Source organism: Xiphophorus hellerii, chromosome 23, assembly GCF_003331165.1.
Source record: "Xiphophorus hellerii strain 12219 chromosome 23, Xiphophorus_hellerii-4.1, whole genome shotgun sequence".
Lineage (NCBI taxonomy): Eukaryota > Metazoa > Chordata > Actinopteri > Cyprinodontiformes > Poeciliidae > Xiphophorus > Xiphophorus hellerii.
Window position 1 is genome coordinate 3629709 of NC_045694.1, and position 16639 is coordinate 3646347.

At 35.5% G+C, this 16639-nt stretch overlaps 1 protein-coding gene across 1 annotated transcript; it reads right to left on the reverse strand.

The window, feature by feature from the left end:
• Window positions 1-912: 912 nt before the first annotated feature.
• anxa5a (annexin A5a) lies at window positions 913-16328 on the reverse strand. The gene is made up of 13 exons (XM_032554273.1): window positions 16247-16328; window positions 16105-16130; window positions 14501-14585; window positions 13708-13802; window positions 11607-11720; window positions 9701-9791; window positions 9026-9105; window positions 8658-8708; window positions 6302-6395; window positions 5588-5683; window positions 5363-5421; window positions 4409-4531; window positions 913-1711 (listed from the first exon to the last, which is right to left on the reverse strand). The coding sequence occupies exons 2-13, from the start codon at window positions 16105-16107 to the stop codon at window positions 1652-1654; spliced, it is 951 nt and encodes a 316-aa protein (XP_032410164.1). The 5' UTR covers window positions 16108-16130; window positions 16247-16328; the 3' UTR covers window positions 913-1651.
• Window positions 16329-16639: the final 311 nt, after the last annotated feature.

The window sequence follows — 16639 nt, forward strand, 5'->3', positions numbered from 1 at the left end:
TTGCTCTGTAAGAGTTAAAGTGTTGAAATGATACTTAAAATATGGCTTAAACTTGAGAAAAATGTACTCTTTGCATTTGTGCAACTTATGGCTTCCTTGCAACTCCTAGTCTGATCACTTAAGAAGTTTAATGAAAAAAATAATCTCAGCTCCTGCTGCACACCACAAATTCTTCAAAGTTTATTCTGAAACATTAGAAACAATGCTAGAGTTGCTGTGTGGACCCAGCAAAGTGTGGAGTTACAGGTGGTGTGACTGCCTGCAGCTCCTGATTGGCTGACAAATATCAGTCGGTCAAACTGAAAATAAATGAGAACACACAACACACTCCACTTTTTAACACAAAGTAGATTAGGGACTGTGTGTGTGGGGGTGTGTGTGTGTGTGTGTGTGTGTGGCCTAAATGTTCATATGAATGCCTTTGTATGAGTACAAATGAGGTTTGAACAAAGCCTCAAGAGGAGGATTAAAAGAATTAATGAAACTGCACAAGAATGTACTATTGTACGATACCATGTGTGATTAGTTGGTGCTGTTGGTTGCAGTGTGAAATGCTCCACAGTAGATGAAATTCATAGTGCACATCTTTACAATGGAACGATGAAACACTGAAACACAGAGGATATAGCAGGAAACTTGCAGGGCAATGCTTCATAATTTATTGAACTGTTCACAAAGATTATACAGATTAGATTTGAAAATTACAGTAACATATGAAGAAATAGACAAACAAAGCACAAAGACATTCAGAAACATTAAACTATTTATAATTCTAAATGTGTGATGAACCCATAAAATCTCTTACAGTACAAGAACAATGAGACCTATTTAACTTTAAATACTTTTAATAAGTATACGAAGTTAAAAACAATCTTTTTTTACAGTGGAGAGTTAAAGTTTTTTTTTTTTTTGAAGAATATTTTTTATTGAATTTTATAACATAAAAGAAAGAACAAGTGACAGTGATACACTTAACACAGATTCTCATTAAATAACTTGGTCCCCAAAGCAAACAGAGTTAAAGTTAATTTCTATTGGGTCACTGCTGAGATTTGGGGCAGATTCTGAACTTTGCTGCCACCCTGTGGTTCAGCTTCAGCGAAGTGGACCATTTGTCATCTCCTGTGGGTTGCTTACCGCATGTGCCCTTCATGAAAAGGTCCTAATTTAAGCTAGCAAGTGTATAATGCCCTTCTATTACTTATTGACTACTGACAGCAGGTTTGGATTTCAGCATCTCATTTGTAATTAATGACAGCAGCAGTGCTGTGGACATGTTGCTTAAATAATTGATCAGCAGTATTATTTTCTGTGAGCTGATTTAATGCCTAAGAAAAGCATAAAAGAGGTAACCAATTGCCATGAATCTGAGCTTGCTGAAGCAGCCACATATTAGATTAACTTATCATCTAGGATAAGATTCATTATTTTCCATTTTAAATTGAAGTCTGCATCATCACTGATCACTAAAAAAGGGCTGCTGTTAATGAATGTATGAAGTAGAAGTGACCTTCATCCTGCAAATAGGCTGTCTGAAGTGATATGTGGATAATTTGCATTCATTCAATCAACAGTAAAGTCAGAAAGGAAGAAGAACATGGATCAATATCTAATCCCTTGTGAGTAGAACTGTCTCATCCCTCAAACATGATTAATCCTTCCCACCACAGAGGTACAGCAACGCCTTCTGGTAGTCGCCTGCTGTGTCCTCCTACAAAAAGAAAAGATGTGGAACCCTTTTTAGTCACAGGCAGAAAATTCTTCTTCCTTTTGTGTTTGAATTGATCAATTTCCCTTCAGTGTTTCTCCAGAGACACTTTGGAAGTAACAATGACTCTTAATGTGACATGTGTGTGGGTGTGGGGATCCATGATTGGATATCCTGCTCCTCCTCTCCACATGGCGATGTACCCTCCAGCAGAACACACAAGCTCAAACTGGTTATGTCCTTTCTGGCAGAAGCTGAACAACTGTTTCACATCTGGGGGAAAATTGTGCCATGGCAGAGAAGACTCTTCATATGTGAAGAGTTGTAATTTATGCAAAATTGTCAAACTTATGTTGCTTGGTTAGAAGCTGGAACACTCATCAGGGGAAATAATGTCATGTTAAATTTGCTTAATCATTTTCTTATTTTCTTATTTTTCCAGGGTGGATTGATGATACTGCACACTCTTCTTATCAAAACTGATAAAAATCATTTAAATTGTTTAGTTAGGATCTTTCTCCAGGACTTCTCAGGAAAATCTCAGGCATGCTAAAGTATAACAGATGTCAAGCACAGTGGTGGTAGTGTCAAAATGAGGGGTTGTTTTGGTGCCTTCAGTACTGGTACATTTTTTAAATAGCTTATTTCCTAATTAGTTTTCCAACAAGAGAATAATCCTAAACACACATCAACAAATAAAACAGGCTAACATTAAGCATCTTGAACAACTCCATATTCATTTTTTATATATTTTTTTAAACGGAACTATGTTTAATATCCAACTAGAATCATACCAGAATATTGCTCATGGCAAAAAAATAGTCTGTATTTTTTCTGTGCAAATTTCTAAGAGACAAATTTTAGTTGAGGTAAATCTGTATATTTGATCACATATGAATAATCTTGACTGTGGGATTTTAAGAAAATCCACAATAAATTTGAATGTGTGTCAAATTTCTGTTTTTAAAATTCCTTCACTATTCCACCTCCAAAATAAAAAATCATATAATGTCATGATTAAAGCTCATTTCTTTTCGATTTATTCAATTCAAACTGTTTTTATCCAAATGAGAAATGAGAATGAAAGAAAATGTACACCATACATTTCATTCAATTCATAAAAAATACCAAAAATTTAATTGGTAGCAGCAAATGATGTTCGTTATGATTTGTTCTTTTCTAGACTTTTGTTCACAACGTTTTGGGTTAAGACAATGTTTGGACAATTATTGTGAGCGACAATCCCAAATCCCAGAAGAGTTGAAAAGATTGAATGATGGATGAAAAATGGATGCAGAGCAGGACTGAACAGCAGAGAGAGAAAGAGAAAGCTCAAACTATCTTCTATTGATTTTAAAAGGCAAAGATATTATCCCAAACTCCAGCATCTCTTTGCCCAGCTCTCTAACCATGCAGCCAGGCAGAGATTTAAAGTAAAGTGGCAAAAGCAAATGAGGTGGATTAGCAGTACTTGTCATCAACTGATTTGATGGTGCCATGCAGGAGACGTTACTGTGGAATATTGTCTCTGCTGTCATGAGAGTCATGAGACTGTCATAAACAGTCTTCAGTCAGAGGCCTCTTCAGTTTCACTGCAAGACTGACTGCTAGCAGACACTTCTTCCTGCCCACAGCATCACCATCCGTACTGTCTCTCTAAAGACACTTAGATGATATAAGTTATGAATGCATTTCAGTTCCCTTTGTAATAAAAAAATAAGTTTTTAATTAAAATTTGAGCTAAAGAATAAAACTGTCTGGGATACCCAGACAGTTTGGTCTGGGTATTGCAAAAAGTTTGCATTGTCATAAGAGCCCTATTTATTTGGCTTTGTGCAATCATGGCCATAAGTTTCAAATTAAAAAATACTTTACCGATCAAAAAGAAAAATTAGATCATTTGTTTCTGCCTTAGTTATATTTTTATTCCGAGACTGAAAAGTTACATTGTGAAGTAAAAAAAAAAGAAAAAAAAAAGATTGATGTAAAATCCATCCCTGTGTGAATTTTTCGCAGCTCAAAGAGATAAACCTCCTCTTTTATTACTGTGGCAGCAAAATGCCATAGAATTAAAATTACATTTAGAGGGTCAAAGGGAATCATGGGAACTGTGAGAATAAAGAGTAAAACAACTGACACAAAACGCCAGCTGTGAGTGAGAACTTTTTTTTTTTCTTGGAAAACAAAAATAGCATTTTTATCAAAATGATTTTGTAAACAGGATAACTCAAAAGATAATAACTTTTCATTTCAATTAAATGAAAAATGTAAAAATTTAATCGAGAATGCATTTTGTTCCATTTATTCAAAGGTTATTCGCTAATGTGTTATTTATCTATTGTGTCTCAGAGATTTGGGAGTATCACAAGAAAGAGAGTGATAATTCCTCTCTGTAGGAACATCTGGTCCCAGGGGAAAAGATTAATTCACTTCAGCATGTTGAGAAGCAGGAAAGCAGTCTCATCACAGCGAACAAGACATTTAAAGCAAATTAGCAATCCCTACTCCATCACAGCCGTGACACCAGCAGCACACCCACCCCAACCAGCTCCATGCAGGATGGATGTGTACATGTAGACAAGGTGAAAACTGGAAGAAGGATGATTTTACATCCTTCTGTCTTTTCTAATGGGACTGGAATATTTAGTGTTTATTAAGAAACTCAATAATGTTGACATTTTGAATTCTTGTGATTTGTACCTGGATGGTAGTGTAAAGAGACTGTCCATACATCTTCTTGAAGTTTGCTCTGATGTCCAACATGTCAACCTCGCTCCTGGACACCATTATCCTCATCAGGGTGTCATCATCAGTTCCAGCCCGCTGAACATTAAACATATCCGATAAAACAGATGGTCAAAGTTAAGATGGGCACCTTTATTCAAAGTTACAAAAATAATCTTTGACAGGTTTATTTTGTTTTGTGAATTAGATGTAGTCTTTCATGGATAAACAGTCCTTGGTAACACTTTATTTGACGGGTTGTGATTAAGATTGTCATAACACCGTCATAAACATGAGTAAGTCTTCATGAATATTTATGACTGTCGTCATAAAGTGTCATTCAGTAAATCATGGCACTTTTAATACAAAGTTGACATTATTCAAAATGTCTTTGTTATGACAACTTGACATTAACCAAGAAACCATGATCTGACATATTTGTTATAAAAGTATTACTGATTAAACTTTAAAAGTTATGTAGTTATTAAAGGTAAAGTTTAATCAGTAATACTTTTATAACAAATTTATGTCAGATCATGATTTCTGTCAAGTTGTCATAACAAATGAAGTGGCCAATATTCAAAAAAAACACTTTAAAAGATATTAAGAAAGCCCAATCAAGACAATTTCAAGGGACTAAAAGAAAGTCTGAGAAGTTGAAGAGAAAATATACAGATGTTAGCAATAGCTTATGACTTTGCACAGTATTGGTATTACAGTGGAGCCCTGATATACACAGGGTTTAGGAACCTTTTACTTTCTTGTGGAGAGTTGGACAGCAAGGCTGACCAGCAATGAGAGTGGAAGAAAATACCAGCGTTGCTATTTATTCTATTTAATTTGCAACTGTCCTTTAGTTTGTAATTAATAACCCCAATGTGACAGAGATATTTTATTTTTGCAGTGTGTGGATGGAATATCGGTACTTACCCTCATGGACTGATAGAGGCTCTCAGCAAAAAATCCGGGGACATTTCTGACACATTTCACTGTGGAGAAAATGAACAAGAGATTTAATTTAAAAAGTGTTAAGATGAAATTGTGTTAAACTGTCAAGTATAAATGTTGCTAAAATATGTCAGCCAGGAACATAAAACTAAGAGGGAGTACTAGTCTTTGTCATTGCATCTGGAAGACAGAAAAAGTGGGTCTTACCTACAGCGAGCAGTAAGTCTTCCAGGTTCCCAGTGGTCTCGCCTTTAATGCTGTCCTCTATGTCAGAGCCAGAGATCTTCTTGTATGCATCAAAAACTAACAAAGTTATATGTTTTATTCAGAAAGAAAACATTGATGTTTAAGTGAAAATGAAGATATTTTGAAGGCTTTCCAACATAGGTTGTCAGAGGGATAAACAAAATCTACTTGGAACTTGAAAATGTCTCAGTGGTTCATGCAAACAATGTTCTCTCAACTTTTACACCACTATCATATTTGCAGTTGATATTTGTTCAGAACTGTTCCTAAAATGTTTCTAATTGTTTATAAAAGTTTTCCAGGCTCAAATGTTTCTACAATGTTCTGACTTTAAACCTCCTAATAGTAAAAAAAAAAGTGTAAACCCAACAGAGTTTTCTGCTGTCCAAACTCATCCATTTCATACCTAACTAACTTTATGTCCTCAGATTGACTCGTTACCTCAGATAAACTTTCCCCACCTGCCTCTGTGACCTGCAACCCCAGTAAACAATATTTGCCCCAAAGGAAATATTGGGGCTGCTGAGGTTGAGGCTGTTTTGCATTTCACCATTATAATACCTGGATCTGTGCTGTGTTGTTGCTGAGATCTGGGGATTTGGGCCACCTTGCTTATCAAAGGGCAGCAACCCAGAGTGAGCATTCTGATATTATAATGCCATGGCCAAACCTCACCTTTCTGGAGATGCTCAGAACTCCTGTTGCCAAGAATTGTGATGAATTTTTCCTCATCTGTGCCAAACTTCTCCTCACCGGCGGCGTACAGGTCCTGTAATGGCAGAGCACACACCTGTGTTCACGCAGGTGTGGGTCTGCAGCCACCTGGCAGAGCCGGTGTGACAGCAGTAATGAAGGGCTTCACATTGACGAGAAACACCCGAGGATAAGTGTGTTTCACTTTCCTCTCTGCTGTTACAAAGAAATTCTTAACCTTAGGCTTATTTCTCGGCAGCTAAATGATAGTTTCTCAATTTTTCCTCTCAGACAACTCACATTTTAGGAAATGACAAATTACCATGATCATTTGATAAACGCATTGAACCTTGTAATTTTCTCCTGAAGTGATCACTGAATGGTTTAGTTAAAAAAAGCTGATTGTGATGTTCTTACAGACACATTATGAAAAGGATTTATGTGTTAGATCCCATTTCACTGCTTTATATTAGAGAAATGACTTTTAAAGTAGATGTCCTCTTACCAAAGGTTAATACTATGTCATTTTGACCGAGGGTGCTCTATAGACAAAATCAGATTTGCTTTGAGCTGCTCTACAATCTCAGAAAACAATATGCTGGCAAAGAGGATTATGGAATTTAAATTAATTTTTAATTTACTATATTTGTCCTCTGGATTGTTACTTAGAAAGCGCCTCTGCATTTTCACCTTTCAAAGCTGTTTGTGCTGCTTGTTGCAGAAAGTAAAAATTAATGTCGAGGTGACTCTTAAATCCCCAGCAGGTCCGGGGAGTCTCTTCTTACAGTTTGTATTGTCAGAGAGCTTAATAGCTTTCTATTATCGGCGTAGTAAAGTGCAAATGAGGGGAGTAGTCCATCTATAAAGGATGATTATGCAGCTCATTGTGTTTAAAACTAATGTTCTGTAGCAATGCAAGAAGAGGCACAGCATATGGAGGAAGAGTTAGTTGTCCCTGTCCATCTTTTGTGTACAGCGAAAAATGAAACACTGACTATTCCCTGTTTCTGCCAGTCTGCTTCAGATTTGCTTCTGTTTTTTGGCCCTCTAACCCAACTTACTGTGTATGATTATCTCATAATTTGGCTGAAGAATACTTTTTTGTCCAGATTACTTAATGGTAAATTCAATGACTGCAAAGTGCCCAGGACCTGTAGGTGAAAGAAAGCTTGAATCATCATCTCTCCACCACTGCACTTAGATGGTATGAGATGTTTGTGCTGACATGTTCTGTTTGGTTTTCTCCTAACATGGTGCTGAGCATGAGGGCCAGATATCCATGTTTTCATCTAATCTGGTCAAAGAACACGGTAGTTCATTAAAGAGCAACTTTCCAAAGCTCCAGATTTGTTATTCTTATTCAATAGGCATTCTACTATTGACATGTCAGGACTGTTAACATTTAATTGCTAACTGAGGCTTGTACAGTCTAGTATGGAGCTCTTGGGACCTCTTGACATGCCTTTGGGCATTGTGTTATCTGACCTCGCCGTTGGTCTGCTGTTTCATTGTCTTAAATGTTTAGAATGTTATGAACAGCCTATCTCACCGCAGAAGTACTTTAGATTTTTTTGGAAACTGTTTCCTTCACCAAATTAGTGGGCATCATTTATTGTTATTGTCATGTATCTGTATGCTCCAGAGCTACAAACTGCCAAAACAAAGGTGGTCACACTGATAATGGTTAGTTAATGAATAGCATTAGATTAGTAGACACTGTTGATACAGTCCCATTGAAATCACATGGATACAACAATGGTGTATTTTTTTTGTCATAGCTACTCTGTGCTTAGTTCAGGGGTATCAAACTCCAGTCCTCAAGGGCCGCTGTCCTGCAACTTTTAGATGTGCCTCTGCTGCAACACAGCTGAATAGAATAATTAGATCATTAAGGCTCTGGAGAACTGATCTACACAAGGAGGAGGTAATTAAACCATTTCATTCCAGTGTTTTGTACCTGTGGCACATCTAAATACTGCAGGAGTCCGGCCCTTGAGGACTGGAGTTTGACACCTGTGACTTAGTTGATATAAGAAAAGGTGAAATTGGGTCTAATGAGTGATGAAGAGATCTTCCAATATTTAAATCTAATTTTTATTTACAGTCATGTAGAAGTTTACATATTTTTTGTTTTGGAGATAATACCAATTAAAATTCATTAGTTCAGTTTTGGAAATCTGAATATTTCTCATTTATAATATATGTGTTTTGAAGCAATATTGGTGCAAAATGTGAAAACTGTTTGATAATAACCAAAACAATCAATATTCAATGCATTTCTTCATGCATTTTTAGTTTGCTTGCAGATATATGTATTTAAATGTTAGTATTTTCTTACCTTAGCGTCATTTTCAATTTTATCCTCTTCCACTTCCTCCTCCCTGCTCCCCTTGGCGAGCCAACAACAGTAGAAGTGTAAGAGGACAGGCAGGTGCAGAAGCAGAGGGACAAGGCGACAAACAGAAAGCAAAAGTAGGTCAGGGTGGATGAACTCAGGGTGCTTCTGAACCTAACCTGGGAAGATTAAATTATCCTGAGAAGGTCCCAGAACTGTGCGATTACCTTACTGTCGCTAGTAAAAAAAAAAAAAACATCTACCAGTCACCTCTCAACTTCAGACTTAAAGCTCTCATGACTTTATAATGAGATCACCAGAGACTCTCATTATCATGACAGGAAAGTCTTCCCAGGCGGTCCGCTCTCTACCTGCAGCAGGATCACCAACAGTCTCCCGTAGCTCCCTCCGGTGTCACTGCTGATATCCTTCTCCAGTTTGCCACCAAACTCTGGAGGAAAAATATGAAAAAGAAACAAAAGGAAGCTTAGACTCACAGCATTATTGTTGCTTATGGATTCAATCGATAGTGGTCTATCTTCCAAGGACAGCAACAACAGGAATGATTTGATTAACTGATTAGCAGGAATGTCTCTTTTTCCAGATCAGAGAAACACAGCTCTTTGGCTTTGGACCTTTTTTCTATGTCATGTGAGAAGGATTGTGTTGACCAGTTCTAATCCGTGGCATCAGAATTTGGTCTCTTTCATCTGAATAACATAGTAAAAATGTAGAAGGAGAGGATGATGCAAGACATTAAAATCTGGGTACTTACTGTGCTGAAGGTAAAACCTTCCTCTTTATTTCTATACAGACATACTTGGCATCATTCAAGAATTAAACTCAATCCTACTTAAACCTACCTAAATCTCACCTTAGATGATTTAAACTATTTAAACCAGTTTAAAAACTGATTTCAAGTCTATCATGGGGATTTCACAAAGCTGGTTTCATGTTTCTAGGGTGTAATCCATCATGGTCTCCACTCCCCGACTATAGTTCCAGCAATCATAATTTCTCTGTTCTGGTCTGCCTCATTACATCACCTTTCTTGTAGACTTTGCTGACATCTTTAATCTCATCACCAGTCCTGGAGGCCAAGATCTCAATCAGTACCTGATCATCAGTCCCTGCACCCTGGGAAGCAAACAGAGTACATGAATACTGGAGTTCAGGATGAAACAATGTAGATGGGCTTCAGACAACACTTTTTTTTTGTCAGACTTCAGAGGGATTTAAAAAGGAGAGATGTCTCTAAATGTCTTTAAGCTGAAAAGCATTAAATGTTTTATGTTTTTATTTGTTTCAGAAGAAAATATTGAACTTAATGTTAAATATGAAAATACATTAAGACGGTGATGTGAAGCGCTAAAGAAAAATAGTTTCAACCTAGATCCAAAGCAGATAGAGAGACAAATGAAAGGCCATGTATTGCATTAACATGACACAACATGACAGGTGATTTTCATTGTGGAGAACAAGAAGCATATTAAAAAAGGTATGAAAAAGATCCACTGCAGGAAGAACTTTTCCTTCTGATTTTTAATGCAAGCTGTTCCAGTATTTATAATTATTTGCTGATCTGACCATAAGCAACACAATCAATGTGATTTTATGAAAATAGGAGGGATGAAAATAACAGCAAAGAGATTTACAGAAGAGTGCATATTTTTAAAATCACTTTTTTGGTTTGTGTGCCGCATTATTAACAGGAATAATTTGCTGACTTAGTTCTTTTTAAGTTACTGTGTTTTTGCTTTATGATCATTTGTTGCTCACAACAATGGAAGCCTATAAGGCTCCCATTTAAATGAGCACATTCTGATGAATATTAAAGTATCTGAGGATTTTAAGGGATGATTACTCTGAAGGACTGATTGCTGTAAATTACCTCCATGAAATTGAACAGGCTTCTTTTTATAGATCTAGAGGTAAGATTTGTCGTGATGAACTGAACTGACTTAATTGATTGTAGAAAAGCCTCCATTAAACCCAAATTGATTTTCTACTATTCATGTGTGATCTGTCTCTGATTGTTTCAACAATGCACTAATAACTAAAAGTACAATGACAATTAATTATAAAAAAGGTCTGTATAGCTATCTGAAGATCACAGTTTTCCAGAACATTAATTAAAAGTGTTCATAAGTTATATGGCGTATTCTGAAATAACATCCACTTTGGATAATATGAGTTACAACATTGTTTAGTTCCCCTTTGAGATTAATAAAGCATTTTTGAATTGAATTTTGAGTGTTATTTTGAATTAATAGACAAATAAAATAAATACAGCCAAAGTCCAAAGAAAAACCTTCAAGGGCTTTCAAAAAGCCTGGAGATCTTTGGTTTAAACCACTTTAAGACACTGTAAAAATATAAAGAAAGAGGAAATCAAAAGACTGTTGAATAAATATGTTTGTAGATTGGAAAATATCAATACAGTACAGCTGAATTATTTTAAAATCACCAGGTGTTGCACCATGCTTATATTTCAACCTTTAAAAAGGGCTGACATAGACTTCAAATCCCCCCTCTTTCCTCAGAAATTTTTCTTATTTTTAAACATTTATGACTGAATTACTGCCGCAGCATATCTGCTCAGCATTTCTGCTGTATGAAGGAGAGCAGCTGCTACCAGAAGACCAGCGGAGATGGAGATGTGAACCAATTTGCCCATTCATAAGTCAGTGCGTTCTAAATGAGCCAAAGGTTTAGAATTACATCTAATCCATTTTTAAGACAAAATAGATTTTTTATGAGGGGAAAAAAATCACCTTAATGTAATTTTCATAAGCATAGACTAGTTCCTTTAGGGATTTAATGAACACCAAAAGTGGAACTTATATTTTGAAGATTAATGTCAAATTACCTGGTCTGGGAATTCAGAATAATTTGCATGAGACCAGAAACCTGGACAAATTGAAGAATTTCAGGAAAAGTTTTCTAAGTTACCTTCAAAGCCTTGTGTAGCAGAGTTGCATCATATAAGACCGGCGGCGTCATCAATGCCACAATCAGGGCCTCAAACAGCCCACCGAGCTCCGATTTCAGTGCACTGACTAAGTCCTGCCACCACAGAATGAATAATAACAAGAGGACCAGAATCATTAATAAATTTATTTGTGTAGAAATCTACACCCACAATGTATTAGTCATCCTGGCAAAATGAGTGATGCAGGTTGAAATAATCAATTTAAAAGTCTAGACAGTACTTAAAAAAAAGAGAACTGAGGGTCACTCATATGTCAAAGATATGAAAATATAAACCAGATTTTACTCATCGCAGTTACTGTGTAACAATTCTGTAGCTAACTATGTCACTAGACAGTTAGCTTAACAGAAGATAGATAGCCAGATAGCTAGATAGCTAGATAGCTCGATCTGTATGGGAGGATTAAACCAGCACAAAAAGAGTCAGCAAGGAAAATTAATCATATTTATTGAATACCAACTGCGACAGACAGGATGGATGGATGGACAGATGGATGGATGGACAGATGGATGAATGGATGGATGGATGGATGGATGGATGGATGGATGGATGGATGGATGGATGGATGGATGGATGGATGGATGGATGGATTGAATACAAAGGTTCAAACTGTTGTTTGTTAAAAACAGCATTTTTTAACAAACAAAAATCATCACATAATAACCTTTCCCCTAGAATCTGTTCAGCTCTTCCCTGTTTAGCTGCAGGTGCAAAGTCTGTTTCCTGAGCTGATGCACAAAATAACTCATGACTAGAGGGACTAACCTTCCACCCGGATTCACAGACATGTCTGTCCTCACACTGTTCTTCAGCAAATAGTTATTTATCATAAAACACTTGAATAATATTTTAATTGCTTAACAACTTAAATGTCAAATTTAGAACCTGAATCTGCCTACAAATAATCATTCATTACACTAGATAGTTATCATTTGTCTGGACCATATTTGATATCTTTAAAAAGTAAAAAAAAAAAAATTGCTTTTTAATTTGTTTATTTGTAAATTCTGGCTTTAGATATATTTCTTCCAAATTACCAGCATAGGGCAGCCATTGATTTTTATATCACGCAATAAAGGTGCTCTGAAATAGTGCTGGAAACAAAAATGCCTTTTTCAGGGCCTCTCTTGATATAATGCTGTAATATTCAGAGGTATTCCGATGGGTACTTTGCAATTTTCTCATGTATCTTTTTATTCTGTTTTCTCTACTTATACTTGAGGCAGTGATTATCTTTGGTTAGGGAACCAGTAATAACCTCCACAGGTGGCCATAAAACAAATTGACAGTGAGACAGAACAGGAGGGGCATTAAAGCATGAAATGTCCAAGTTTCTTTATAACAAGCTGCACAGCTTTCTGTTCCATGGAGACTACTTTACCTAAATGTTTTTTTTCTGAAATGATAGCTGAATAGGCATTAAACTTTTGTTGTGGACATTGCTGGACAAAAACATTGCTTCAGTTTTTAGGTATTTTTAGTATTTTTTTAAAGTTTTTAGGATTTGGCTCTAAATATTGAGTCAAGGCATTTTCATATTTTTACTATTAGTGATGTGATACACAAAATGCATGAGTGCACCTTCATCCTCGACCACTGCTCATTGTTTTGTGAAAATCTATTTTTAATTAGAACTATATACATATCAGAAAAACATGTCTGTGTCCAGGCAGCATCTGTCTCTTTTTAATTAACATGGACAAAGTAATTTATGCAGAAAATAAAATTAAATAGAGGAAGAATAACTTCAGGCAAGGGTGTAAATAAATCCCAACTGAGCAAAAATTTTGCTATTTTGGACTGATTTTGAATTATGTTGAGTCAATTAAAAATATGGATCTAAACAGAGTTATTAAAAATCCACTTTGAGGTTTTAAATTATAATTTGACTTACACTTGGTTCTTAGAAGTTTTTTTATGAATGTTTCTATATCCATTTTTTTAAGTAGTGTGTGAACATGTTCCCTTCTAGGTTCATCCTGGGAGTAAAATATTATCTCTATATTTAGGTTAGTGACAGCCAGCTGCTGCTAGTTTTCCATTTAACTTTCCAGAACTCACCTTCCCATAGGCTTTTTTATAAGCTGCTTTAATCTGCTGACGTTGATCATTGCTGCGGGCGGTTAGAACCATGAGAATGGCATCTTCATCTGTACCTGTAACACAGTTTCATGACGTACATTTATTGTAAAAACTCTGGACACTGTGTTTTGATGTATAATAATAAAAAAATAATAATTACAAGTTATGCATTTATTTTGTGCTTAAATCATTTATATTTAAAAATGGGGCTAATTATCAGTCACAAATTACATATTTGCTCCATTTCAACACATACAGTATTTTTGTGCCCAGATGCTCCAAATAGAGCTGATTTTAATAGTGGGTGAGTTTGATGGCTTTGGAGAAATAATTTTCTCCAAAAGAAAATAAAATTTATATCAGCATTCAAATACACATTGAAGCTTTGCTCCAGTTCTGATTACTATTCTGATGTATCATCACTTTCTTTCCAACAACTGTATTATCAGAACAGCCTATTTTATGTCCTATAAAGCAGAAACTATGCAAGTTATATAATCAGTGCTTTACTAAAGTTGAACTATGCAAGAGAAATGTAGCTGCCAACATGAACACACAGCCTCACTGTAAAAATCACAATATAAATCTTCAATTAATAAACTAAAGTGTTAAAATTCTAAAATTATAATTATAAATTTACTGTTTTTGCTGTAGTCTTTGTGGATATTGTATTATAAATCGTTCTGTATTAAATGTGTTAGGACCTAATAAAATAATTTTTACAGAAAAGTTTTTTAAAGATTTAAGTATTTCCCCCATTTAACATGCTTACCAATTCCTTTCATGGCTTTATGAAGAAATTCAGCATCATGTTTTGCATTGAAATGAACAAAAGGTCTAACGCTGCCTCTGTACTCCTGCAGACAGAAACAGAGAAAAAGGATAAACATTATTTCCAAAAGTGACAACAAACTTTATATATATTGTCTTTGTTTATCATTATCTGCTCAATTCTAAAAAAATTACAACCAAAGTAAACACTCATGTTCATACTCTGTGATTTTCTTTTTTTTCTGAAATATTTAAGCATTATTTTGTTTTTAGACAGTAAATCAGTAGAAACACCCACCAAGTGTTAAATATGATGCAAACAATCATTAGAGCAAACACTTTAGGCCTGAATGGCTTTTGAAACAATTTATCTTGCTGGAAATAATAAATGTCCCAAAGAAATGCTTTATTTTGTTGCTGCAAAAAAATTAAATATGCTGAAAATGATTGTGAATAATTCAGCAGCTGCTCTATTAATCACTAACAATGGCCATCAAAGCTGCTGTAGGTTTTAAAACCATTGATGGTGTTTCCTTAAACTTCCCATTACTCATCGAATTTGAGGTCTCGACCTTTAGCTTTGTCATGTGGGTGTTAAAAATTTACTCTTTTGTACTTGTATTCAAAAGTGTTTTCCAGAAAAGAATTTAAAAAATTACATGAAGAGCAATAAAACATTTTTCCTCAGCTGCAGCCTTAACCAAAAAATTGAAGGACTAAGTAGAAAATATAGTCTCTTATCCCTCACAGTCAGGGTTCTGTTTATGGTCATCTTACCAAAACATTGGCAAAATGTCTTTGTTTTAAGAGTAACACTAAACTTATAAGTAGCAAAAAGGCTATAAAATAAGCCATTTAAGGAACTATACAGACATAAAAGTGAGTACAGTTTATGGTTACAATGTATAATTTCCATGCTTATTATAGAACTAAACTACTTCTCTGTCAACCAAAATGCTACTAAACAGCGTTGTCTCAAAACTGTAACTGTAAACTTCAGTCCATTGTGCCCATAGTGTTTCCATAAACATGTAATTGAATATGGTACAAATTAGACAGATGACATCAGCTGAAACTAAGTTCTTGCTACTTATCCTCATCAGATAGTCTAAGGTGTCTCAACAGCTTAAATCAAGTGTATCAGATGGAGGTGCTCCTTTTCTCTATTCTGCTATGTAAGTATACAACTGGAGAAAAACTCCTGTTTTAGTAATGAGCATCTCTTTGTGGAAAGTTCTAACTGTGAAATAGGGATCAGCTAAAAGACAGTGTATCTGCACATATACGGTACAGTAGCAGCCAATTAAAAAGAAACTGGAGAACTGATCAGGCTTTTAGGGTTAGAAAGAAAAAAGTTGGTGTTTCTGAATGAGGAAATGAGGAAGACCCTGAAGTGTCAGTGCCATTTAGGTGATTAGGCAATGACCTTTCAGAGGCAACACGTAGTTCATTAGTCAAACATAAAGGTTAGCCCAGTTGTGTGACTACAACACACCACACCGAATCTTAGATATTGGGTAAAACAGAAGTTATTTCTGTGTACTACTAAAGAAACATTTTTTATTGTTTTCAGTCAAAAATAAAACAACTGCAAACAGCACTTACCATCTTACTTGAATGGATGTTTTAAACTGAAAGTAAGAAGAAAAAACAGATTAAACTTCATCCTGGTGAGTTATCATGCCTAAACACAATTGATTCAACAACAATTTTGATGAAAAATAGCTAAACAGGTTTCTGTTCTTACCAACAGGTTTGTGTCTTCCTCTCCTCACAGATGATCTGTGGCTCAGGTGAGCTCTTTATTATTATTATGGTCTTTAAAGCTCCTCCTCAACTGAGAAAGCATGCAAGAGGCACTCACCTCATCTGCTGGAAGTGTTGCATTTCACTCCACATCAGTGAAACAAGAGATAATGACCCCATGCATCCACCACCGTGTGTTTTTTAAAAGACATTAAACAGAAGCCTTCATTCCCCAGAGACACACCGTAAATGTTTCTTTGTCCGACAAATTTTACACTAAGCTTGGCTCAGCTTAAAAGCTTTTTAAATAACGTCTTGCTTGTAAAATGTAAAATAACAAGACACAAAGAGGATGGGGAAACGCCAAGACAAGATTTAGTGTTTGGATATGGAC

Bases quoted from the DNA above. Each gene is read 5' to 3' on its own strand.
- anxa5a (XM_032554273.1), bottom strand. The intron at 13,803-14,500 runs GTAAGCATGTTA...ACTGTGTTACAG, and splicing joins TAAAGCCATGAAAGGAATTG to GTACAGATGAAGATGCCATT. The intron at 5,684-6,301 runs GTGAGGTTTGGC...TAACTTTGTTAG, and splicing joins TTCTGAGCATCTCCAGAAAG to TTTTTGATGCATACAAGAAG.